Raw genomic sequence first — 25792 nt, 5'->3', positions numbered from 1 at the left:
AAGAATTTGCATTATTATCCTCCAACCTTGCAGAAGTAGTAACATTTTTGTTTCTCTCAGGTTTTAATCTGTTTAAGACCTTCTTTGAGAATGTAAATCTGTGTGACCATCGCCTGAAACGCCAGGGAACTCAGCTGGTCAGTTGCATTTGTCTACATTTTGTTCTTTACAGATGACATGCTCAGCTAGCATTATGTCAATGTGAGCAGAAAAAGTGTGTAGTGACGAACATGTTGAAATTTATATTTTGTCTGTGACTTCAGTGTGTGGAACGGCTTGACCTGGCAGGAATGGATTTTATCTGGCGCATTGCCATGGAAACCCCTGATGAAGAAATAGCCAATGAAGCAATCCAACTTATTATAACATATAGCTACACCAACCTCAATCCCAAAATGAAGAAGGCAAGTTTATATATGTGCTCAGATAGTCCTATGGCCACCAGGGCCCACTCCTCCAACAGTCTCTTTGTGTGTGTCTGTAAGTGAGACTGGTGGATGCTGGTCTGTTTAATAGAGAGACGTCTTTTTATTCAGTACTTGGTGTTGTTATTTTTTTGTCACTATCTAAAACTTGAAAACAAATGTGATATTATATTTTCTTCCTTCCAGGATTCAGTGTCTTTGCACAAGAAGTTCATTGCTGATTGTTACAAGAGACTGGAGGTAGGAGGTTGAATAAGTTACCTCTAAGATGTGATTTTGCCATTTCACAGAAATAAACCCCTGACAAAACTTTTCTTGTTTCAATTTCTTTTTAGGCAGCAAGTTCGGCCCTGGGTGGGCCTACTTTGACACATGCTGTTACCAAGGCAACCAAGATGCTGACGGCCACCGCCATGCCGACTGTGGCCACATCTGTACAATCACCATCCAGGTACAGAGGGGGGTTTGGGTAAGAGCATGATTATTAAACCTATTAAAACATGTTTGTTTATTAATTCTATCTGCCTGGTCCCACTCACATCTATAAAATACGCAAGATTAAATGCTTTTTATTATAGGGATATTTTTACTGTTAAAACTGCTCCGTATTTGTCTTTCTCCAGATCCACTAAGCTGGTTATTATCGAAAGACTGCTGCTATTGGCTGAGCGCTATGTCATTACTATAGAGGTAATCTTTGCAATCTAAACCCCTGGTGGTCACATTGTCAGGTTGATATCTAAGGGGTGTGAGAAACAAGAACACAAACATTCACTGTCACTAAAGATGCTATGTGATCTTCTCTTATTTTCCAACTTGTCTTGTGTCTGTGTCTGTGTCTGTGTCTGTGTCTGTGATTTGCTGTCCAGGATATGTACTCAGTTCCTCGCACTATTCTACCTCATGGGGCCTCATTCAATGGACACCCTGTCACTCTTCACATCACGTATGAGTCAACCAAAGACACTTTCACCTTAGAGGTAATGTGAGACTTTTCCACCTCCACTGTAACACACATTTAATATGTAGAATAAATGACATGCAGGAAATAGTTCTTAGCACTGTGTATACATATATATGTGTTTTATGTCTGTGTGTATGTGTGTGTGTCCCTGTCCTGCAGACCCACAGTAATGAAACAGTAGGAAGTATCAGGTGGAAGATATCTGAGCACTTAAGCTGTCCAGTGGATAATGTCCAGATCTTTGCCAATGATAGTGTTGTAAGTGTTAACGACTCTGTAAGTAACACTGACATGATGCTCCACTTTAATTTTGTGTAGTATATTTAATTTGTCATTCTCTCACCAAAGTATTTTACTCCTTTCCCATTTATGTGTTTCCCCTGAAGCCAGTACACACTACTAACTCCAAATCAGTGCACGTAAATTCTTCTGAAAAGGTCGCTACTACCTCTTTTCTGAGTTGGCCCACTCTTTTGTGTGGCAGGGGAAACACGGCATCAAACAACCACAGTCCCTGTTCTTCTCTCTCTCCATCCCCTCATTATCCTTCTGCTGTGTGTTAGTTGACCATGAATCGGGACCAGAAACTGCTGTCCCAGCTTGGCTTCAGCGATGAGCAGAGTCTGACTGTGAAGAGTTCAGGTACCGGCACCCCCTCCGGCAGCTCAGAGTCATCAGCCTCTGCCTCTAGCAGTTCCAGCTCCGCTGTCTTCAACTCTGCCTATGCCTTGGAGCAGGTACTGTCTCAGGCATGAACATACACTTAAAAGACACATTCAGACTTACATTGGTTCTGAAGTGTGTCCATGTTTCTACGTCTTCAGGAGAAGTCCCTCCCTGGTGTGGTGATGGCTTTGGTGTGTAATGTGTTTGAGATGCTTTACCAGCTGGCTAACCTAGATGAATCCAGGTGAGAATTGATATTTTCTTGGACCAACTATAACTTGATCCTTTAAGATTCATACCTTTAGAGTGATACTTTTCATTTGAAACAAGCATCAGTTACCTCTTCTTATTGTGTGCGTCTTTGTTACGTTCAGAATCACACTACGTGTGAGGAAACTGCTGCTGCTGATTCCAACAGACCCAGAAGTGCAAGATGCGCTTGACAACTTTGTTCCCAAAGAATCTAGCGTCTGGAGCCACCAGGTACTTCAGACTGTCTGTTAAGACGCTTTCCGGTTATGTGACAGCTGCTACGACTTCATGTTGAAGCTCTCCATTCTCTACCTGTCTGTTCTTATTTGATGTATTGGGTTTGAGATTTGGTGTAACCAGAGTTGTTAGGGACAAGGTTGCATGAGTCTTTCTTTATCTCTCTGGTTTATACATGCTCTTTTTTTTTTTTCTCTCTGATGTCTTATCTGTAGAAGACACTTTTCACACTTGGCCAAGGTACAGGCTCTCGTTCTCCATCTATGGCCTCCAAGCAACAGCACCAGCCCAGTGCTGCGTCCATCTTGGAATCCCTGTTCAGGTCCTCTGCCCCGGGCATGTCCACCTTTAGAGTGCTGTACAACCTGGAGGTACACACATGTGAATGTACACCCCATACGTGAAACCTATTTTCTCACCTTAATGATGAATTAGTGACTTTAAAATCAATTTTCTACTCTCTGTCTAAGGTGTTGAGTTCAAAGCTCATGCCCACATCTGATGATGAAATGGCCAAAACCAGCAGCAAGTCCTTCTGTGAGAACTTTCTTAAGGCAGGAGGCCTCAGGTAACCTCAGAGAACCGACCCTAAAAAAGAAGAGCCATCATTGTCTGGTTTTTGCTTTGTTCCATTGTGTGAAATGTCAGCAGACCTGTCAAGCTGCATTATGTACTAACACACAAATGCCACATTGGCATATGTTTTTGTACAAAATGCCTCAGTATCTTTTTGTTTTTAGTCCTGATAGCTGTATTTCTCTGTCTCCTTTCTGCAGTCTGGTGGTAAATGTGATGCAGAGAGATTCCATTCCCTCAGAAGTGGACTATGAGACCCGACAAGGAGTTTACTCAATCTGTCTTCAGCTGGCCAGGTGAAAGAGGATTCACACATGAGGGTATTTTTAAGTATGTTACCCATTGTACTTCCATACTGAATTGGTTGTGTATGCAGGTTCCTTCTGGTGGGTCAGAGCATGCCTGCAACTCTAGATGATGATGTCATTAGGGATGGCGACGCACTATCCTCCCGTCCATTTCGTAATGCTGGACGAACTGGGCGACAGCTGTCACTTTGTGGAACTCCAGAGAAGTCCTCTTACAGACAGATGTCTTTATCTGAACGCTCGTCCATTAGAGTGGAGGAGATCATACCCGCTGCTCGTGTAGCTATTCAGGTACTGAACTGAAACATAGTTTCACTATGAAGCAGAGCAGCGGTACATTTTCACTTTCACTATGATGCCCTTTCCATGACATTCCTTCCTCAGTTCTACGACTAGACTGATCTTGTAAGTGAGGAGTATTTACAAGTTAAATATTTTCTCTGTCTTTTCTAGACCATGGAGGTGGGTGACTTCACCTCTACTGTGGCCTGTTTTATGCGTCTGACATGGGCAGCTGCAGCAGGCCGATTGGATCTAGTTGGCAGCCCGCAGCCAATCAGAGAGACCCACAGCTCACTTCTGCCACAGGGAGTTCGCACCAGAGTCAGCAGTACTGGTGAGACAGAAAACACACTGAACACTTTCATTTCTCATTCTCAACAGTACTGTTTATAGTCAGCAGGCGTGTCAAGCATCTTGTAAAACTTCATTTCTCATTTGTGACACAGCGTTTGTTATATTTCCAAATGCTCATGGTTGAATTGTTATTCACAGTATTCAAAACAAAATCATAACAAGATGTTCTGTGTGTTTTTGCAGGAAGTAACTGCAGCTCTAGCAGTGAGGGTGAGAGCACGTCAACAGCATTACATGCAGGAATATGTGTCAGACAGTTGAATGTCTCCATCAAAGATGCCATCATTGCCCGTGAGGCTCTGTCACTGCTGGTTACCTGTCTGCAGCTACGCTGTCAGCAATTCAGTAAGGCTCGCGCAAATACCCCACGAGTACAGACACACAACAATCTTCTTTTGATAAACACAGTACATTGCCATTTGTTCTTTACTAAGTGACATAATTCTACAGTGTATGTATTTTGTTTCATTGTGTTACATTTATTAACTTTGTCAACCTGGTATCTAAATCCTTTAACTCTGACCTCTTGACTTCTCGCTCCAGGTTCTTTTTACAACCTTCCCTCTGTCAGTGATTTCATTATTGATATTTTGCTGGGATCTCCCAGTGGAGAGGTAAACGACACCCTCTTTTTGCTCAATACACTGCCCTGTAGAAATACTTTAAGTATGTCCCTGACACTAATGTCTTTGGTTCTTTCTGTATCAGATACGACGTGTGGCTTGTGATCAGCTCTACACACTGAGCCAGTCTGACACTTCTGCGTTCCCTGAAGTCCAAAAGCCCAACTTGTTCCTTCTGTCAGTCGTACTAGGTGCTCAGCTACCGCTATGGAGTCCCACGTCAGTCATGAGAGGGGTCAACCAGAGGTATTTAATCAAGAAAACACAACATAAACATTCAGGATGTTTTTGTCTTTTGCTGATCAAGCTTTTTCCCTCAGGTTGCTGTCCCAGTGCACTGAGTACTTTGACCTAAGATGTCAGCTTTTGGATGACCTAACAAGTAAGCCAAAATATGAGCTTATATAAATGCGTTTAGATGTAATTTAGACATTAAAGTTCCTGTTTCTACCATTAAAGACTGATGTAAAAAAAAAAAAAAAAACTTTTCCCTCTCTCCTCCAGCATCAGAAATGGAGGCGTTAAAAGTGAGTGCAGCCACGATGCTGGAAGACGAAATCTCCTGGCTTGACAACTTTGAGCCCAGCTGGAGCTCTGAAATGGAAACCAGCGAGGCAGACAACATCCTCTTGGCAGGACACCTTCGACTCATCAAGACTTTGCTCTCACTCTGTGGCAAAGAGAAGGAACATCTTGGTGAGCATATGTACATACTGTGCCTACAAAAAGTGTTCATACCCCTGGAAGATTTTGTTTTTTTATTTAGTTGTTTGTTTGTTTTTTACAATATTTAATCATGGTTCATTCAGTTTGGCCTTTTTACATTGATCAACACACCTTCATGCCAAAATAAAAACAAAAAAGTACAAGTTAGGTTACATTAGTAAATATCCTTTGGAGTACAGTCAAATGCATCATCAACAAATGCTACATGTGTATCTACTGAAAACTTAAAGGCATGAATACAGTGATTTTGTTTTCAGCTTGTAATTAATTTAGATGACTGTGTACAGAGAAGTTTTCACTTTGACATGAGAGAGTTGTAAAGTAATTAACTGTGAATACTTTTACCAGGCAGTGTACAAACATAAATGAACCCATGATGAACAGTTTAGAAAGTTTATTTGAGAACACTTACATGTAACTTTTGCATTTGCAGGCCCATCTCTGATCCAGCAGTTGCTAGATGACTTCCTGTTTCGCGCTTCACGCATCATCATCAACAGTTCTGATCCCACGGCTTTCTCAGCCCCCAGCCACGACTTCCACCCCAAGTATGACATTTTTCTCCTGTGAACCAATTTTAACAAAACATGAATCATCTGTATATTTTTCTCATGTTTGTTGTTGTTTGTGTCCGGTCAGGTGCAGCACAGCAAGCAGTAGACTGGCCGCCTACGAGGTCCTGGTAATGCTTGCTGACAGCTCTCTCTCTAACCTTCGACTGATCACTAGAGAGTTATTATCCATGCACCACCAGTCTGATCCTTCCCTCTGCAAGGAGTTTGATGTAAGTACCTGATCGAAGTAATATTTTTCAGGATAATATTCATTGTTACACATTGTTTTATAACAGTTCATATTTAAATGTAACTGTCTGTCTCTCTGTCAGTATTTACCCCCAGTAGAGAGCAGGTCAGTGTCAGGCTTTGTTGGATTGAAGAATGGAGGAGCCACATGTTACATGAATGCCGTGTTTCAGCAGCTCTACATGCAGCCTGGCCTGCCAGAGGTACTACAGTTTTCCTATGTGCTGTTAACCGTATGTCTTCACCAGAAGGCATCTTCCCTGTGAGTCCAGGCTCAACATTGAATGGTGAAATGCTGTCTGTCTTTTTAAAGGCTTTCCTGTCCATCGAGGATGACACTGACCAACCAGAGGAGAGTGTCTTCTACCAGGTGCAGTCTTTATTTGGACATCTGATGGAGAGCAAACTGCAGTACTACATACCTGAGAACTTCTGGAAGGTAACAAAACACCTCCTAAACTATATTTTCAGCAACATCTGAGAACACCCCCATTCCCGAACTCTGAGTTGGCAAACAGATGACAGACTGCTCCATTTACATATATATATATATATATATAAACCTACTGTTAGTAACAAATAAGCTAATATGTTTGTCTGTTGCAGATCTTCAAGATGTGGAACAAGGAGTTGTATGTACGAGAACAGCAGGATGCTTATGAGTTCTTCACCAGCCTGGTAGACCAGCTTGATGAACATCTGAAGGTAAGACTCACACACCACACCAGTTATTAAAAAAGCTCCAGCAAAGTTCTTTTGACCAGTTTTGATTATACTAATTTTGGCAAAACTTCCTTCCACCAGAAAATGGGTCGAGAACAGATCTTCAAAAACACATTTCAGGGGATCTTCTCCGACCAGAAGATTTGTAAAGACTGTCCCCACAGGTGAGCATGATTTTCTTTTTTTTCTTTTTTTTTTCCCTCAAAATTCAAAAGAATTATTTAATTTTGAATCACTTCACAGCTACGGTTTTCCCTGTTATCATTTAGATACGAGCGTGAAGAAACATTTATGGCTTTGAACCTTGGAGTGACTTCATGTCAAAGTTTAGAGATCTCATTGGACCAGTTTGTCAGAGGAGAAGTGCTAGAGGGCAGTAATGCCTACTACTGTGAGAAATGCAAGGAGAAGGTCTGTATTTTACTAAACATGCTTTTATTCTTTTGCACTGATGCTTTGTGTTCTAATGAGTTTTTATATTCGTTCACCTGCACAGAGGACCACAGTGAAAAGGACGTGCATTAAATCCCTGCCCAGTGTTCTGTGTATACACCTCATGCGCTTTGGCTTCGACTGGGAAAGTGGACGTTCCATCAAGTATGACGAACAGATCAGGGTATGAAATTCACAGATCTCTATTCACCGAGATGCAGTGCCTAAATTTTTTATTTTTTAACCCAAAAAATCCAGTATTTGAAATATAAATATGATGAATTCTACTGTTGTTTTGTTGGTGTATAGTTCCCCTGGGTGTTGAACATGGAGCCCTACACGGTCTCTGGAATGGCTCGTCAAGACTGCAGTGGAGAAGGCGGTGAGGGACGAGGCGATGGGACCTCAGGAGGGTCACCCAGGAAGAAAGTCACGATTTCTGAGAACTATGAGCTTGTGGGAGTTGTTGTCCACAGTGGTCAGGCCCATGCTGGACACTACTACTCCTTCATTAAAGACAGACGGTAAATGACAGCAGTCTGACGTTCTCTGTCTTCCCTTATTTGAAGGGCTGATGTTTTCTGAAAATGAAAAACATGGTGGAGCTACATGGTGCATTATATTTTCTTTCTATATATTTCTTGTATCCTACTTTACATAATAAGCGTATAACCAGTGATTAGTGGAACACAATCTATTACTTTAGTTTTCCAGGCAGGATTTAGAGGACACAGCATTAGACTTTGTGTGTGCTCCTGGTTTGATTTGTAAACGTCTCCAGATGTCTGGCTCTGGAAGGCAGGAATGCTCGCTGCAGAAGAGGAATTTAAAGAGACCACAGGAGCTAATATTTGGCACCCCACTCTCACTCGCTTGTTTCTGGCCTTGTTTAAGACTACAACAAAGACAGTTTGTTCTCAGGATGCCAATCTCTGTCCAGTGAATTATTCACTTTCTGGAGTCAGTTTACTTTACTGTATATCTTAGAGATTGTAAGTTTAGACTTTTGGACAATAACAACCACCAGATAGGCTGAGTGTGCTAAGTTTTCAGTGTTGATGTAGCAAATTATAATAAGGTATAAAAGTATCTGACTTTTTCTAATGCTTTCTCTTTCTCCCCCTTTGTCCTCGCTCCTCTTTGTCTTTCTTTGTCTTTTAGTGGCAGTGCTCGGGGACGTTGGTACAAGTTCAACGACAACATGGTGGAGGAGTTTGATATGAATGATGAAACTCTGGAGTATGAGTGCTTTGGAGGAGAGTATCGTCCCAAAGTTTATGACCAGTGTAAGTGACATGTACAAACTCTGACATTTGTGCAACAACATTGCGACACTTAAACACTAAAGAATACTGTCAAGTTAAGTCATCATATGCGTTGTTTACTCACGCTGACCACTAAGTAAACTTCATTTGTGTGTGTGCGTGCAGCCAACCCATACCCTGATGTACGAAGGAGATACTGGAACGCCTATATGTTGTTCTACCAGAAGATCAGTGACCAGAACTCACCTGTCCTCCCCAAAAAAAGCAGAGTCAGCATCATGAGGCAGGAAGCTGAGGATCTCTCACTGTGAGTTGGTGTTTCACCACATGCTAGAATTTACCTCTGAATGCTGGGTAACAACCATGCACAGGAAATAATCAGTTTAACCTCAGTAACGCTACTCAGAGTACCACCTATTATCACTCGGCTGTGTTGTCTCTGTTTCCTAGGTCTGCGCCATCCTCTCCTGATGTTTCTCCACAGTCCTCTCCTCGCCCCCCAAGGGCCAACAATGACCGCCTCACCCTCCTCACCCGCCTTGTCCGCAAAGGAGAGAAGAAAGGCCTGTTTGTAGAGAAGATGCCGGCCAGTATCTATCAGGTAACGTGAGATCAAGCTGCTTGCATGTGATTTGAAAATGTAAGACACAGAGATGAGGGAGGAACGTTCATCTGACATCTTTATTTGTGTTTTGAGCAGATGGTGAGAGATGAAAATCTGAAGTTCATGAGGAACAGAGATGTCTACAACAGCGACTACTTCAACTTCACCCTCTCCCTGGCATCTGTCAATGCAGTATGTGTCTGTGCATGTTTGCCTGATTATAAATACTGTAAATACAAGCTAGAGCTACCTAGTAATATTAAGCTTGATTTATATTCCAATCAAAAATACACTGCCTAGCCAGACACACTTAATATTTCATTGAACTGCCTTTTGTTTGGATTTCAGCATGCATTCACTCTATTGTTGTTTCAACCTTAATCAATGTCACCACATTTATTTCCATTCAGAGTTTCTTGTAGAGGTGGTTTAGTACAAGCAAAATCAGCAATATTCACAATCAGCAAACAGTTAGCAGAGCCAAGCAAACGGGATCAGTTATCAACATAACATTAAGAACAACACTAAGAAATGCTAATTTAAATTAATTGAGGAAGTAAAACTAAACTGAGATATTTTCCTCACATCATTATCTGTGATACATTGTTTAACTTAACTTATAATTCACCTGCATCTGTCCATGTCAACAGTTTGGTTTCATTATCGCAAAATTAGAAATTCCTATTATAAGGTGGAATTAACATAATATATTCTGGATGATATAATATGGCACAGCTCTAATTTCTCACCGGGATCCTGTATTACTGATCCATGTCTGAAATTGATGTGTCATCCTCCTCCCGTTGCATCGTGGAATATGCCCGTGCCATCAGAGAAGAAGAAAAAAATAGTCATTTAGTATATTCAGGTAGTTGTCAGACCTCTGTTTGGCCACATAATGTTGCTGCACCTAGAGAAACTAAAGCAACCATACCATACCGTACAATATCGTACAAGCCTGTGGGGCCAGTGGCCCCACAGGCTTGTATAGTAGGCACTAGGTATGATGGCTACATCACTTCATCCGCCTCTCTTCTTACCCTGATGTGTCCATCACTCCACAGCAGAGCAAAACTGGACTCGGACCACATAACCTTCTTCCATTGTTCCTGTCTAATCTTTATGCTGCCGAGCAAATTGAAGACTTTTTTTGATTAGCCTCACTGATGAGGGTTTTTCTTAAGGCTACACAGCTGTTTAGTCTAGCTTTAAGATCATGATTGTTTACAATTTTCTTTCTGACCCCTCAAAGTTGATAGTTCACCACTATCCTTCCAAGTTTTAATGCGATGAACAGTTGGGGCTGTATAGTAGTAGTTTTAGCGATGCCTTTCATGGTTTTCTTTGCTTGATGCTGTATTTACAGACCTCAAACACAGAATAATTTATTATTATCATCTATGTTGTGTTTATTTAGTAGCATTACTACTAAACATAATTTATTAGGGCAGCAGTAGCTCAGTTGATAGAGCAGTTGATTCCCACTTTCTTCTGGCTACTTGTCAAGGTGTCCTTGTCCTACCCCATAGTAGCGCAGATATCTACTGTCTGGCAGCTGTTCAAACACAATTTCCCAAAGGGGATCAATAAAGTATGTCATTATTGATATTAATATTAATAATATTATTATCATAGAATTATTATTGTTATTATTTATCATAGAAAATCATTGAAAAGGATTATCAACAATCATTTTTGTTGTTTTTGTCTGTTACAGACAAAACTGAAGCATCCAGATTACCAGGCTATGGCCAAAGAGAGTCTCCAGCTGGCTGTTCACTTTCTTTTCCACACCTACCTGCACACCAAAAAGAAACTCCGGTACAGACACACATACACAGACTATACTTCCATATTTGTGAATAATCCAATATAAGCGTTGATGTTATACCTGTATTACATTTTTGTCTCCTGCAGGGTGGACACAGAAGAGTGGATGGCCACAGTGGAAGTGTTGCTGTCTAAGAGCAGTGAAGCGTGCAACTGGATGGTGCAGTATCTGGTCGGACCAGAGGGACGAGAGATCACCAGGTCAGGATTTATTAGCCAGCTGCTTAAACCACAACTGTTAGTTTATCTATATGATCATTTGATGCAAAGATCAAGTGATCATATGAATAAGAAATACGGTTAGAAATTATGTGTGCTTTCAATGTAAAGATATTTTTTGTTTTTCTGATTTAGAGAGTATTTTATCTACAGTACATGCTCCAGGAAAGCTTTCTGTGTTATTGAGGCTGCAATTTCCGCTGCTACTTCTACTGAGTAACAGGAATCATAGATCACAATCAGTGACTAGGCCTTGGCCTGAGTTTAATCACTGCAGTGATTTTGAAGCTATCCTAGTGATATAAGATACTACAGACTTTCCAGCTCTCAGCATTGTACCTTCATTGTAATCAATGCACATTGAACTCACTGACCAGGTTCAAATAATTCCTTCCTGATAATGCTACTGCAGTGACTGAGGCTACACAGCCTCACATGAGAATACAGCTGAATGTTTTACAGAATACACTGGTAGCGCTCTGTAAACGGTTCTAATTGCAGAAGTACAGAACTGGTCATTTTAGCCCCTTGAGTACTTTCAAACATGATTACAATTACATCTGTACAGCTGGAGGATTAAACACATTGACTGGATGCTGATTGGCTGAAAGAGCAGGTCGGTCTGGTAAATTAAAAACATTTAGAGCCAGACCATCAGAAGATACTTTCTCAGAGTGCATGTGTGTTTTGAGAAAGGTGTTGTCTTACGCCACTGTGTGAACAGTCTGTCTCACTCTGCTGCCTCTGTCGGGTTTAATTGTTTTCTCCCAATAAGAATGGTGTTGACTTTTTTCTTCATACATTGTCTCAGCTCTTTAAAAGCTGGGTTTAGGATTTTAAAACAACAACGCATGTTAAAATAAAAATTATGTTTCCTACCATATAGGTTCAGCTCTTTTAATTCAGTCATTTACACATCATTATATACTGTATATTTCTCCCTTCAGGGTTTGTCTGTTGGAATGCAGCATAAGGGAAGTGAGGGTGGTGGTGGCATCCATCCTTGAAAAAACTTTAGAGAGCGCACTTCACTTTGGGGACCCAAGACTGGACAGTTTAACCGATGCTCTGCTCTCCTTACTGGACAAAGATGTTCCTGAGAATGTGAAAAACTGTGCACAGTACTTCAGCCTCTTCAGTAACTTCGCTCAGAGGGTATTAACCCACCTGCTAATACTCAGAAGTAGGTTTTTCTGCACTTTTTCAGAATGATTTCCTGACTGTTCCCTGTTCTTGTTCTCCCTCTCAGGGCTGCGGTCCTTGCCAGTTGTTGCTGAAACACTCAGCTTATCGCCGGATGCTTATCTTCCTGTTGGGACCTAATAGGCAGAACAACCAGGTAGAACTGCAGAGTTATAGTATAAAAGTAGTCAAATACTTTTAGTTTGAAGCAGTCACTTTTTTCATTTGACATTCTTAACCATGAGACTTTTGTAATGCTTCCTTTCGACTAAACTGTACATTAATATTCCTGCCTTTGTCTTACTGCAGAACCGGCGGTGGAGTCCAGCTCAGGCTCGGGAGTTCCTCCACCTACACAGCACTCTGGCTCTCATCACTCTGCATTCTGACCTCAGCACCCAGCAGACGCAGGGTGAGACACATAAGATCTTTGTCTCACTCTTTCTATAATCCAGCTCTCTGGAGGTCTAACTCTTTAATTGACACCTGTTGTCCTCTGTAGCTCCAGGAGGCTGTAAGCTGCGTTTGAGTAGCGTCTCTTCCTCCACCCAACTCCTCCCTCTCCATACGGACATCCTGGCCTCACTTTTCACTCCAGAGGGGCAGCCTTACCTTCTAGAGGTATATCATAGCATTAGCCATAATTCTTGTCATACAAAGGTATTGAAGACAGTCAATTTAAAGTCATGACTTTATATTTAAAGTACAAATATTTAAAGGTTCTGTATCAATATTTACCAGGTGATGTTTGCCATGCGTGAGCTGTCAGGCCCCCTGTCCGTCCTGATAGAGATGGTGACCTACTGCTCGTACTGTAATGAGCCTTTCTCCGAGGTTGTGCTGCAGTTGCTCAAGGTGAAAAAACCTCTAAGTTTGTCTGCCACAGTTAACAGATATTTTGACAAGCACCATGAGTATTTGTGTTAATACCTTCTGGACACTCTGTTTCACAGACCCAGCTGGAGACGGCTCCACCTCATGAACTGAAGAACATTTTTCTGATGCTGCAGGAGCTGCTAGTGAGTGACGGTCATCAGTCGTCTGTGACTCCCTCAGCTGCTGATATAATTGGAAAATCTTTGTTAAGATCATTGTCTCTGAACTCAGTTTAATCTTCTCCATCAGGTAGCGGAAGACCCTCTACAATCCCAAAGACTGAAGTATGCTTTTGAGTCAGAGAAAGGTCTGTTAGGTATGTCTTCATTTGTTGTTCAGTAGAGTAAAACTGAGTCTTGTAGCCACTTGTGTTTTTCTGATTAACATTGTTGATAGACTGCCATTCCACTTGACAATACTATCAGATTTGGTGTGAAGTAAATTGATTTAAATAATGGATAAAAACCAAACTGGACACCTTTTCTTCACAGCTTTGATGCATCAGAGCAACAATGTGGACAGCAGACGCTGCTACCAGTGTGTGAAGTTTCTGGTCACATTAGCCCAGAAGTGAGTACATCTCTTCTATTCTAGTCTGGGTTTTACTACAATAGAAGTTATAGATGAGCTGTGATTGTGATTTATTTTGTTGTGCTTTTTTTTTTTATCACTGACAACAGAATTTTGAGTCTGTTTTTATTTTTCTCCACCAGGTGTCCACCAGCCAAGGATTACTTTAAAGACTTGTCTGGTCACTGGAGCTGGGCAGTACAGTGGCTACAGAAAAAGGCAAGCCTATACAATATATAGGGTGGCCAGAGAATTAGAAACACCTCTAAACAAAATGCAGTATGACTCCAGCACCCAGCGTGATGAACAGAAATATTCTCTTTCTGACAATTTCACCAAAACAGGGACACATACAGCAAAGCTACTATACTGCATTGCATTAGGTTGTTTAGGTGTACCTAATCAACTGGCCACTGAGTCTATAAGAACCTCGGTACTGTATCGTTCAGGTGTTACAGCTGACTCAGTATGTTCATACAGTTTACATATCTGTTTTTTAAAAAGACTTTACGCACTGTACAGTGCCACCTGGCAACTGCAGATTCAGTAAATGTATCACTGCCTTATACCAGCAGGACTCCCAAGATGAATACATTCTATATGATTAAATCCTCTTTGATGATCCTGTATGCTCATTGGGTTTTTCAAATCTTATCTTTCTGCCCCCAGATGACGGAACATTACTGGACTCCACAGAGCAACGTTTCCAATGAGACATCCACCAATAAGACCTTCCAGCGCACTATCTCTGCACAGGTATAAACAGAAATACTGTATATCAGCTTGATACACCCCACCTGTGGTTCCACACACATGCACTCTCTCCTACTTGATGTTTATTTTGCTCCTCTGCTCTCGTTCCAACTCTGCAGGATACCTTGGCCTATGCCACAGCGTTGTTAAATGAGAAGGAGCAGTCTGGCAGTAGTAACGGCTCTGACGGCAGCCCGGCAAACGAAAACGCAGACCGCAGCCTCCGACAGGTAGGCATCAACCACATCCCCACCAGCTGTTTAGCACAGTGGGCTTCTTAGATGAGTCACCGTGTCACAGCAGCATGACAGGCTCCGCTTCTGCAGCCAAACAGAGAAGAATAGAACGAAAATCAGTGGAACATCTCAGTGGCTTCTGTCAAGAGCTGTAAAGGCAGTTTGTTACCTCCCACGGTTGTTATTAGTGGTGGATTCGAAGCTGCTCCATTGTTTGACTCCTGCTGTGACTGTCAGGATGCCCACACAGCACAAGATTGTCAGACTTTGGCACAGGCATGAATACTGCAAGAAAATTATAATCCTGCTGCCACTGCTTAACACATGAATACATGAATATCTCCCCATTTGTTCCCTTGCCTCACAAAAAAAGCATATTGCTCTGTTCACTTAATAAATGTTCACCTTTTCTTCTTCCCAGGGGTCAGAGTCTCCCATGATGCTAGGAGATTCGAAGAGTGATCTAGAAGATGTAGACCCTTAGCTCCTCCAACCAGCAGAATCCCTTCCGAAAGGAGAGGCGGCAAAGCTCCAGGCAGCCAATTAGAAAGGGCTGCACTTTGCCTTGGATTGGTCTGGACATTTAGGACTCCACAACAAGCCAATCAGAACTTTTATTGTTGCAGTCGCTACAGCAACGGAGGAGCTACGACGAAATCATAAATGACTTCCTTTCAGAGCAGCCAAGGCAATGATGGAGATGCATTATCATTAAGGGCAGCAGAATTGACCACGGTGGGAAGCTCGGAAACCTTCCACAGTCACGGATGACTTCAGTTTATCCTTTTATTCATTCATTCACTCAGAATGGCAGCAAGGTGGAGGATGGGTTTGGGTTGTGTTTTAACAATTTTCTGCTCATATTTGCAAGTGTATCTACATAGATGAATTCATATTGTAAAGATTTGTTCCATAGATGTAATTTCCAGTGTAAGATAATATTTTAAAGTCTCCTGTGCTCTTCTCCACAGCCATGCAAATTGTGAGAGGTCACATTAGCTACTCTAGAGGAACTCACAGACACACGTGCACTTGTACAGGAAAACCTCCACCCAAGAGCACCTGGGAAGGAGGTGGGGGGTGTTGAGAAGGCACTTTATAGTTCAGTCCAGTCTATTGTGATGTACAGCAACACTGGTTGGTTCCTCTAGAGCCCCCTCGCGCTCATGTCCTCTTCTTCTTTTGCTTTTAACAACTTCACTTTTCAGTGCCACTTATGCAGACACATGGAAGCCCTGATAGCAAGCCACTATGCCTGTGACTTAACCTTTGACCCCTGGCGACCACAGTGTGGCCATGGGGACGCAGTACAGGACTGGCCCTGTCCTAGAAACAGGACAGATCTAGGCCCTCAGCAAATCTGAATCTAGCAGTGCCATGGTCAGCACTCTCCCTCTACGTCTCGCTGACAGGCAGCCTCATGCGCTGCATTTTATTCTTCTCATTGTTGTGTTTTATTTTTTATTTCGTTTGCCACTTTGACTCTGCTTGGATGGAATATTTGAGAGGACGTTTAGAGACTCAAGCCTTATGCAAGAAAAGCTGATCTGAAAGCACGCAGATCAGCCATGGTGGGCCATCAGTGCCGACTGAGGGGAGCTCAGGAGCATGTTTTATTTTTTAGGTGCCAAGAACACATACACACTATGATTAAAGTGCAAGCACGTGTCGCTCACTCGCTTCGTTTGCAGACACAAAGAACAGGTCCTCTTTGCCTCACTGTTACCTCTGCTTTATCAGGTTTGATGTTTGAGCTTTGATTTTTGCTTTGCCTTTTTGCTTTCCTCTACCTTTGGAAACACACACACACACACACAGAGGAACTGAGCCCTCACACAGCTCTGGTTTCACTTGAGAACAGTGGCAGTGGATGCATCATCCCCGCCCCAGTCATCGGGAGACTTGGAAGTGCCTTAACCTCCCGATCTCGCTCTCTCTCCTTCCCAGCTCTGATAGCTTATCATCACATCTTTGGAGGAAGTGTGTAAACGTCTGCGCCACCAGTTCTCGCCATGACACCAAACCATCATCTTCCGTCATCAAATAGTTTCACTGTAGGAGTGCAACAGGGCTTCTTCATCCCCATTAGACTGGGAAAACAATACAGGGAACATTTCCACTGTGTGTCGTGACAAAGGATTGTAGGAAAGTCACTGCTGGTTGTTGTTTCTGTGTATGTGGGGGAGGGTTAGGGTCCACGTTCTGCCCTGATGAAACAGGGTTTAAGTGACAGGACAGGGTTTTAGCGATGGTAAAATGCTGCTTCTTTTCACTCTGCACTCAAGCAGAGACACTTAGTAGATACTCATTTATGCTCGATTGTTTTAAGAAACCACAATTTCACTCAAAGTTTGTGAGCCTACAGTAGCGTAGCAGATTAGCTCTCAGCTTTAACAGGTCAATGTTTACAGTGCGAGGACCTACGAAGCAATCACGCAAAAATAGTTTTACATCGGGAGTCGTCATTTAATCAATCAATCCACTGAGACTCTGCTGTGTCCTCATAGCCTGAGGAGAGAAAAGACGAGGTTTTAGTCCTTCCACACCCCCTCCCAACTCCATATTTTTCCTCTAACTCATTAGATGTGAATGTCACGTCGTGCACTCAAGCACGTTTGCATGTGTGGCAGTAAGTGGTGGTGAAGTTTGTCTTTTCTGTGTGATGGAGGAAAAAAAAAAACAGCCCCCTTTGTTGCTTGCTGTGTAATTTGGTCATTAGCACTTACTGTCACAAACACACGCCCCTTCTCTGTGGCTGGTTACGTGCTATCTGATGGAGCTGCATGCAGTCTGTGCCAAGTGATACAGGGCCATAGCAGTTTGCTCAGAGAGTCTTCTAGGTTTGCATCTCTGCTACATCACCACAACTACTTAGACAAGAAGAAGACTTTAAAGCAATCGTTTGTTTTAATCCTGGGATGTAGGGAGGGATGGGCAACTGCGTGGGTAGGGATTGGCATCGATACGGGTTTTTACTGTCATTAAATTTTGAAAATTCACTTCTGCCATCGCAGGATTCTGTAATGCATGTTAAAACTCAGTTTTAATTTGTACATCAGAGTTTGATTAAGGGGAAATTTGATATAAAATAAACTGGAATGCACAAGCTTTTGTAAACATTGTTTTTATGTATGTCCTTCCACATGTTGACAGCTGAAAGATTTCACTCAGTGCATCCCTCTCAACCTTTTTGCAGACAATGAATTTGGCTGACAGAGGTTATGTTAGTGAAATGTATCTGAAGTGCAGTTAAGAAAATGAGCCAATTACTGATGAGCCATGTATCATGAAGGGTTTTATCAGTTTAGAAGTAACTATCCGATTCTGTGCACCACAGTCGACAGTGTTAGACAGACATCCCTGTGCTGCTCTTCACCCTGATCCATCTGTGCGCATCCGTAACAATCTGAATTTAACTTCAGCATAAGTGCCTGGTTGTCATGACGCAGACTCCAGAAGTGTCACGTTAATGCAGTTCAAATGTCAGGACATAAAAATGTTCATCTTAAAGTGAGTCATTGTTTTGCTGCCGAGTACATCCAAAACAAAGCGATCAGAAGGCAACTGGATTATTAATCAAGCTGCTAATCAGGCTGATTAGCTATAGCTGTGCTGCTGCCTGACAGAGCCACCTCCAGACGATGCCTCAGATATTCTGCTGCCTCTTTTCATGTTGCCGTCTTTTAACCAGTCGGGAAGGGTTGGATTCATTTCATCAGATTTCCTGTCACAGTCATACTTCATCAGTGAACCACAGGTGGCAGCTAAAGAGTTTTGAAAAACAAAATATGTTTGTGAAAGCTGTTTTTATTTCATTTTTAAAAAGATACAAAAATATTTGGTTACATTTTACAAACTGAGTGATTTCAACATATATGTAGCAGGTTGAACCAGAAGAGGCAGCGTTTTCACTGTAGGTCTGAGGCATTAATACAGAACGTGTACTTTTTATAACCACTACAACTGAAACAGCTTCACACAGGTGCTTTCACTCAACCACGAAAGTCACATGTGGTTTCATGGATCTGAAGGACGTTAAAGCTGATGAAAGACAAACACAACACTGCGTCACTGTTCACGGGGTGTTCGACATCAAAGTGGTGCCAGAGTGTTTCAGTGAGGAGCTGCGGCAGGCTGCTCTGGGGGCCTGACGCGACAGCAGACCGCGATGCCTGCTGCTCCCCCAGCTCCTGTTGTGGCACCGTGGACACGGCAGCTGTTGCCCTTAGCAACTGGCCCCAAGATTGAAGAGTCCTGAGAAACTGCGCTACAGTCCGTCAGAGTCCAGCCGGAGGGACAGGACACCTCAACCTGGAGGAGAACAGCAACGATGGCCTAAAGGTTAAAGTCTGAGGGAAACTTCTGGATGTGATCTCTGGTGTAAAATATAGAAATGATTCACCTGTTCTTTATCAGCGGACGTGTTCTCCATTAGGAGGCACTGCAGAGCTGGAGCGTGGCAGCACACGGCGTGCGATGCCACCCCATTTTTCACAATGCAGCGCCTCCGGTCACCGTGATGTGGTCGGGAGTCTGACAAGGTTTTAGTAGTGGACCAGGATGTGCAACCTGTAGAGTAACGAGCTTCACGTTTACACGAGTTCCAACATCTTAGTTTAAACACTATTAGTAATTCTCACACAGGATTCAACACGGCGCTGAAGAAAAATGAGAAACTGATGTAAAGAAACAAACTATGCAAGTGTTAGAACAGCGCTCGAGAGCCGTGCTCTTTATACCACACTCAGCTGGTATTTATTGCTGACACGGAGGACATTTTCCTTTCTGGGTGATTGCCATGGTAACTGGCATAATTGGCCAAGATGTGCTAAATGCAGCCACATCAAAAGCTTGTTCTTGGTTTAAAGGACATTTTAAATTCAGTACAGTATTTAAGTTCGACTTTCTCTGACACTCAGCACTTTTAAAGGAATAGTTCAGAAAATGAGTTGCGCTTAGTTGCTTTCCTGCCGCTAGACAGATGAGAAGACTGATAACCACTCATGTCTTTTCATTAAATGAGAAGCTGAAGTCAAACGAGCGCTTTGGTTAGAATGAAGGGTGGAAACAGGGATTGAGCTACTCTGGCTCGGTCATTTCCAGCTTCTCCAGTTGGACAGATATGACCTACCAGTCAGGTGGTGCTGCGGGTCGATGCACTCTGCGTCTTGTCCGGGCTTAGGACTAGCATGGACCTGGCACCGCAGCCCACCTATCGCACAGCATCGGGCCACAGCGTACACACCTTTACCCCCCGGGCCATTATAGGCAACACACTCCATGCGCTCGCCGTTAATCTGCAAACAGAGATGATGGTTTGCCAGACTTCAGTGTTTGTTCTGCTTAAGCTCAAAGCTCCTTCAGCAATACTGAGAGGTTCACTTGGACTCACAGCGATGCTTTCTCCCACGCGGACGCCGTCAGGAGTGTAGCTGCTGCAGCCCAACATCTCCTCCCCCAGCCGACAGCGGCTGACAGCCCTGTCAGCGCTCGCTACCCCTGACTTCTCTGACCACACTGACCGACACAGAAGTTCTCCATCTGCATCTGCTGAATGCACACACACACAGAATTTACTGGATGTTCACTTGTGTTTTCATGTGCGTCCTTTGGTGAGTCACTAACTTGTTCTGTTGGTAGGAGGCATGGCAGCCACCAGGTTTGGAGTGGTGAGATAATGTGTTTCAGACAGAGAGAGGAGGTTGATGGTGTTGCTGATGGAGTGATGCAGCATCGTCTGGAGGACGTGAACCGGCGACATGTTCTGACTGGATGACAGGATCACTGCTGCGATACCTACACCAAACAAGACATGATACACTCACTGCACATAGTTTGTTAGATACTGGTGATCTGCCTTCACTTTAGGTGTGTGTGTGTGTGTGTGTGTGTGTGTGTGTGTGTGCAAACCTGCAGCATGGGCAGCAGCTTGGGATGTTCCACTGCGTGAGGTAAAACACGTGATGCAGTCACTACTGGCGCTAACGATGTCATCTCCGGGCGCAAAGAAGTCAACGCAGCGGCCAAAGTTGGTGCCACCTGCTCCCTGCGACATGAGCTGGTCTGCTGAGTTTACCGCTCCCACTGTGATGACCTGCACACACAGAACAACTTAAGATAAGGGTGTTGTGTGAATGCATCTATCGGGATCTTCAGATAAGTGGTATGCGACCTCAGGCTCCGACGCAGGGGAGTAGAGGCAGGCGTCATCTCTGTAGTTCCCTGCTGCAGCAATGACCACGGCTCCGTTAGCCACCATGTCCCGACAGGCTGTGTTTAACGAACGGCTGAAGCCACCAATGAAAGGTAGCAGAACAACCACAGCCTCCACTGGACGGGCCAGTAACGTTGCTCGGATGTACTCCAGACCTGAAAGGCAAAGGATGTCCAAAGAGATGAAGGGGAAAGAAGGACAAGACTAGAAATGAAGCAACCTGGATGTTTGATCTGAGGGAGGCTGGAGACGACAGACCAGAATAAGAGATGTTGTTTCACATAGTTAGAGACATGTAGCAGTTTAGAAAGAGTCCTACCTGCCAGAGCCCCTGACACAGTCCCTTTCCCCTGACAGTTGAGCACACGAACTAGATTAACATCAGCGCCTCGAGCAACACCGGAGTCCAACCCACTCACAACTCCGGCCATGTGTGTGCCGTGACCGTCACACAGACTGGCCTGTAGCAGAAAATGTTGAATGTCAAGTGACGGACATGTGGCTTCGCTGCTGAGCTGCAATGACCAATCAGAAAGCGTTGTTGAAGATGTGTGTGTGTGTGTGTACACGTGTGACACCTGTCTGTGAACCCGCACTCCGTCCTCCTCGGGGACGTCGTTGAAGTCCGTGATGAGCACTCGTCCTTCAACCTCTCTGTGAGACGTTTGGACGCTGCCGTCCATCAGATACACCTCTGCCATCGCGCCGTCATCTGCAGGGAGACGGACAGTGTTTGTGTGGGTGGTTGGGGATTATAATTATTTCTGGAGTGTGGGGAGAAAAGAGAGACAGGCGCACAAAAGGACTCACTGGGAGGCTGGTATGTTCCGTTCTCAGACGTGCCACCGCGAGGTTGCAGTAACCTCTGGAGGTTCCAGGGGACGCTCTGAGCAAAGATGGACGAGTCCTCCTCTATGTAGTGGACGTGAGGGAGCTTCACCGCCTGACAGGACCACAATCAAACAAATGGTGTTGGTGTGTTATTCTTTCATTTGAAACATGGCTACGTGTGAGACAGTTCTGTCCCAGGTCCTCTAAAATTCACTTTGTACATCCTTCCTCTGCGGAGTGTGACTCCGTCTGCCTGGAGGCCATCGCTGCTCCAGTTAAAATACACTTCAACAGCTGTGGATGATAAACCGTGTGTGCCTCAATTCATCTACTGATACATGTGGTAACATTTTTATTATGGTTCCTTTAACTCACTTACTTTAAAGTGGAGGTCATGTTACTACACTCCTGCCTCAAAGGACAGTTGAAGATTGATGGTTTCCTGTGCATGATGTTTATGCAACGTGCTGACAGGTGAAACAATTACCAGGTGAAGGACGTCACTGCTCATCTTGACCAGGAACCCTTTCAGAGCTCCTGAGTAGGTCTGCAGGATCTCCAGCAGGTAGCTTCTCCTGGCTGCCTTGGCTCTCAGCCTCCTGATGGTCCTCTGGACGTGAGATCCGTGCGTCCCCTGACGCAGTATAACCAGGTACTTACCGGGCATGCGCCACGCTGCCTGGAGCGCAACACAGAGAACATGCAGCAGGTTTTGGATGATCTGCACACATGCATGCGTAAAACTGTCCCTGAATACTTGGATGGTAAATCATCTGTTTTCTTATGGTGCACATATAAGAACACATAGGCACATTTAAATGTCTTTTAACCCTTCATTAACAAAGAGGGAAGTCTGCTTAGCATTAATAATTCATTCATTAAGATAAAATAACCAGATGTCGAGGACTTAAAACTTCAAAATCAGATGCTCAAACTCAGGTAGGAGAACAAATCACGTTTACCTTGTTGCACCTGAGGAACTCAGCAGCGGGCTCGGTTCCGGTCTCAGGTTGAGTCCCGTCCTCACGGATCAGATCCAAGATCATCTCGTCGTCCTCGGGGTAGTCCTGCGCGTTCGCGGCCAAAGATGCGCACAAGCAGAGCGCCCAGCCGACCCAGGCCGAGGTGCGACGCATTGTGCACACTCCTCGGACCGTTCGCAGTGAAATGATCAGTATGAAGATGAAATCACACGCGTCTTTTAGTTCCCCAGATGTGTCCAGATGTCGTGGTGCCTCCCGCAGCCCTGCGCGCCCTGTGTCCTGACAGTCAGATGATGCCTCCAGCCATGTGTTGGATAAAAAAAAAAAAAAAAAAAAATCCAACAATTGATTCTTATAATTCAAGGCGGGGACTGGTGACGTCTCCGAGGCTCACGCCACCGCTTTTGTATCGAATGATTGTCCTCCGTGAAAACACCTCTCACTGTGGAGGAGTCATGTTTCATGCTCTCCCTCTGAAGCACCCTGTAATTACTCCCTGTCAATCTGAGACAACACTTCATCTGTTGATGCTATTAACCACGTGCGCTTAATGTGAACCATGTGAGTTGTGCTTATTTATTCCCAAACTTATGACTAGTGGTGTGGAGGTCACAGTTGCAGTTTATTTTTTACTCTACATCATTCATATTGTCTTTGAGGTTGAGGTGCCTCTCACACACAGACACTCACACACACACACACACACACACACACACACTCCTTTGTATTTCTGCCCATTCAACTCTCTTCACTTATGTTCGTAGGTTGATGCAAAATGAAAACTGGAACAAAAGAAGCAGCTATTAAGACACCGTGCACAGAAAATGCCCCTGATTGAAAACATGTAAAGTTTCTTAATGATTTCCACTGATGGGGAAATGACACTCATGGTGTCATCACGGTTTTCTTAGACTGAGCTTAAACATTCAAGTTCAACATTATGGAGCAAAGGGATATTTGCAATGCAGAGTGTAACTGCACAGCTTTAAGAAAGACAAACTACTCTGCTGTAGGTCTTATAAACTCTTATAAACTCCAAGCACGTTGACCTCTACTGCACATAACCTGTGGGTGTTTTACTGCAGAGAAAGATGTCGTGTGTCTTTCTGAATTCCAGGAGTTTTGTTATTCTGATGTCAAATCCCACTGGGACGTCAGGAAAACATCTTAAGGATGTGAGAATATATTGAACAAGATAAAGTATCAAGTTAGACAAAGTGCTTTGGGAATGTCTTCATTCAGATCTACTTCATAGCGTCCGAGTTAGGAGCTTGGTAGGATTTCATCCTACTGTGCAATACCTTCGTGGAACCTGTTGGCTCTTGCATTTTTATGTAAAACAGACAGAAGATTACAGGAATCCTGCACGACAGATCAGGAGCATGGGATTTGAAAGAGTACAATATTTAGCAGGAAGAAAGGGTCAAGAAATAAAAAAGTTGTATTATGGTGCAACTGTTTGCAACTGAGAACCAAAGTCCACTCAAAAGACAAAAGACATTCTCACTATTCATATTAGAATCTGTCAGTAACAAGTTATTTTACTGATGTGACAGATGCACGTATCTGACTGTTTGTATTCGCCCTGACTTCACCATACTCCATCTTTTATACAGTATATAGCGCCATCTGCTGTAACTCTTTGGGCAATACATATTCAGCTTTGTAAAGGTCTCCCTCCCTCCACTCAAAAAACATTTTCTATCTTGTTGTTTCATTTGGTTGTTTGAGAATAAGAATAATTAGAACCAAAAGCACTAGCAAATGTCCAAGAGGATCTTCAAGCATTTATCAATGACACAAAGTGATGCAAATATGTTGAAACACAATCAGTGAACTGAGTCGGTTGTAATAATTCAAACACCAGCGAGTGTGACGTTGTCATTCAGCAACGGGTGACTGCCTAAAGCCGAGGAGTCCTCTGATGATGCCGTCCGTCCTTCACACCAGGTGCAACGTGGGACAACTGTGGGTTTCAGGTAGAAGACTGCTGCTACTTGATTTTTTTCCATGCAACCTTGGCAGAGCCTCAGCGTGCCTAAAGTTAAATCAGAAGAGCAGAGGAGGAGGCGTGAGACAGAAATAGTTCCCGCAGTTTGACCTCATTGTCATAGTTTTTTAAAAAGAAATCTGTGGCAGGGTTTTGCTGACCGTGCAAGTCTTTATCTGGGGCTGCTGTAATTACACACACTTCTTTCAACCACCACCCACTACACTAAGTCAAACTCAACTGCTTTAGTCAAGGGAGCGTTAATGGTCCTCGTGGTTGGGTGGGTTGGTGGCTTGGGGTTACTTATTCATATGTTTAAAGTAATCTGCCCTTTTCAGTCACCACCTTCAGGCCAACGTTACTCCTCTTTATTCTATTCAACTTTTCTTTTCTTTTTTTTAGCACAAACCATGACCTCCCTCATCTGCTCTGATGCCATTACATCACCGTTCATTTTCCCATAAAGACACTAAAGTTAGTATCTACAGTATATTGGTACACTGCTATGTTTTCCTGCAACATGATGGTCACTTAGCACCCCTAAGATTGAGACACAGACAGACCACAGATACTTATTAAGACTTTAATGAGCACCTACTTGTCTGTGGGCCATTAGAACAATGACTGTCAGTGTGTGTGTGTGTGAATGTGTGTGTGTGTTTGACACAGTACCTTTCATCTTTTTCTTTAGCTGCAGTACACATTAGATCCTCTAGACCTTTCTCCTGAGTCTGAGGAGCCAAAATGACCTGACACACACACACAAACTCTCCATTAACGAATCCATTAATATTCCACAATCCCGTATTATTTCCTGTACGTTTCTCTCTAACACACACACCGGCCTGTATTTACCTTGGGATAGCAC

The 25792-nt window shown here is 43.5% G+C and overlaps 2 protein-coding genes across 9 annotated transcripts in view; one reads left to right on the top strand and one right to left on the bottom strand.

Annotated features, from left to right (window-relative positions):
- Positions 1 to 18013, top strand: part of usp24 (ubiquitin specific peptidase 24) — a 30728-nt gene extending 12715 nt beyond the window's left edge. For 2 of the 7 annotated variants that reach the window (XM_026345318.1, XM_026345323.1), the window contains 47 exons: positions 61 to 137; positions 264 to 404; positions 612 to 665; positions 761 to 894; positions 1049 to 1115; positions 1295 to 1405; positions 1549 to 1665; positions 1953 to 2126; positions 2214 to 2299; positions 2430 to 2538; positions 2760 to 2915; positions 3015 to 3112; positions 3321 to 3416; positions 3497 to 3719; positions 3882 to 4044; positions 4248 to 4409; positions 4608 to 4678; positions 4773 to 4933; positions 5008 to 5069; positions 5192 to 5383; positions 5847 to 5961; positions 6053 to 6197; positions 6300 to 6419; positions 6530 to 6655; positions 6823 to 6921; positions 7021 to 7103; positions 7209 to 7350; positions 7436 to 7555; positions 7681 to 7895; positions 8533 to 8657; positions 8802 to 8943; positions 9087 to 9237; positions 9337 to 9432; positions 10958 to 11061; positions 11158 to 11271; positions 12237 to 12444; positions 12539 to 12628; positions 12781 to 12883; positions 12974 to 13092; positions 13213 to 13326; positions 13425 to 13490; positions 13597 to 13663; positions 13839 to 13917; positions 14061 to 14136; positions 14587 to 14673; positions 14790 to 14900; positions 15328 to 18013. In XM_026345318.1, the coding sequence (XP_026201103.1) occupies positions 61 to 137; positions 264 to 404; positions 612 to 665; positions 761 to 894; positions 1049 to 1115; positions 1295 to 1405; positions 1549 to 1665; positions 1953 to 2126; positions 2214 to 2299; positions 2430 to 2538; positions 2760 to 2915; positions 3015 to 3112; positions 3321 to 3416; positions 3497 to 3719; positions 3882 to 4044; positions 4248 to 4409; positions 4608 to 4678; positions 4773 to 4933; positions 5008 to 5069; positions 5192 to 5383; positions 5847 to 5961; positions 6053 to 6197; positions 6300 to 6419; positions 6530 to 6655; positions 6823 to 6921; positions 7021 to 7103; positions 7209 to 7350; positions 7436 to 7555; positions 7681 to 7895; positions 8533 to 8657; positions 8802 to 8943; positions 9087 to 9237; positions 9337 to 9432; positions 10958 to 11061; positions 11158 to 11271; positions 12237 to 12444; positions 12539 to 12628; positions 12781 to 12883; positions 12974 to 13092; positions 13213 to 13326; positions 13425 to 13490; positions 13597 to 13663; positions 13839 to 13917; positions 14061 to 14136; positions 14587 to 14673; positions 14790 to 14900; positions 15328 to 15390 (5534 nt within the window). In that variant the 3' untranslated portion in view covers positions 15391 to 18013. The remainder of the gene's footprint in view (positions 1 to 60; positions 138 to 263; positions 405 to 611; positions 666 to 760; positions 895 to 1048; positions 1116 to 1294; positions 1406 to 1548; positions 1666 to 1952; positions 2127 to 2213; positions 2300 to 2429; positions 2539 to 2759; positions 2916 to 3014; positions 3113 to 3320; positions 3417 to 3496; positions 3720 to 3881; positions 4045 to 4247; positions 4410 to 4607; positions 4679 to 4772; positions 4934 to 5007; positions 5070 to 5191; positions 5384 to 5846; positions 5962 to 6052; positions 6198 to 6299; positions 6420 to 6529; positions 6656 to 6822; positions 6922 to 7020; positions 7104 to 7208; positions 7351 to 7435; positions 7556 to 7680; positions 7896 to 8532; positions 8658 to 8801; positions 8944 to 9086; positions 9238 to 9336; positions 9433 to 10957; positions 11062 to 11157; positions 11272 to 12236; positions 12445 to 12538; positions 12629 to 12780; positions 12884 to 12973; positions 13093 to 13212; positions 13327 to 13424; positions 13491 to 13596; positions 13664 to 13838; positions 13918 to 14060; positions 14137 to 14586; positions 14674 to 14789; positions 14901 to 15327) is intronic. The other 5 variants (XM_026345324.1, XM_026345320.1, XM_026345319.1 and 2 more) reach the window with 4 other exon arrangements.
- A 702-nt stretch (positions 18014 to 18715) lies between these two features.
- On the bottom strand, positions 18716 to 23256 carry pcsk9 (proprotein convertase subtilisin/kexin type 9). Of its 2 annotated transcripts, none has more exons than XM_026345365.1 (12): positions 22914 to 23256; positions 22439 to 22630; positions 21931 to 22063; positions 21699 to 21832; positions 21440 to 21581; positions 21079 to 21275; positions 20817 to 21000; positions 20532 to 20702; positions 20299 to 20456; positions 20038 to 20203; positions 19309 to 19475; positions 18716 to 19217 (listed from the first exon to the last, which is right to left on the bottom strand). In XM_026345365.1, the coding sequence occupies exons 1-12, from the start codon at positions 23085 to 23087 to the stop codon at positions 19020 to 19022; spliced, it is 2016 nt and encodes a 671-aa protein (XP_026201150.1). In that variant the 5' UTR covers positions 23088 to 23256; the 3' UTR covers positions 18716 to 19019. The 2 variants fall into 2 exon arrangements, with proteins under 2 accessions (XP_026201150.1, XP_026201151.1); XM_026345366.1 differs by having other exon boundaries at positions 20299 to 20453.
- Between the last annotated feature and the right edge of the window lie 2536 nt (positions 23257 to 25792).

This window comes from Anabas testudineus, chromosome 4, assembly GCF_900324465.2.
Source record: "Anabas testudineus chromosome 4, fAnaTes1.2, whole genome shotgun sequence".
NCBI lineage: Eukaryota > Metazoa > Chordata > Actinopteri > Anabantiformes > Anabantidae > Anabas > Anabas testudineus.
This window is presented reverse-complemented; position numbering and strand designations above follow the sequence as displayed.

Excerpts from the sequence above, each read along its gene's own strand:
- pcsk9 (XM_026345365.1), bottom strand. The coding sequence starts at position 23,087 with ATGCGTCGCACCTCGGCCTGGGTCGGCTGGGCGCTCTGCTTGTGCGCA. Across the intron at positions 21,833-21,930 it reads CGGAACATACCAGCCTCCCA|ATGACGGCGCGATGGCAGAG; the intron begins GTGAGTCCTTTT and ends GTCTCCCTGCAG. Across the intron at positions 21,582-21,698 it reads GAGTGCGGGTTCACAGACAG|GCCAGTCTGTGTGACGGTCA; the intron begins GTGTCACACGTG and ends TTTCTGCTACAG.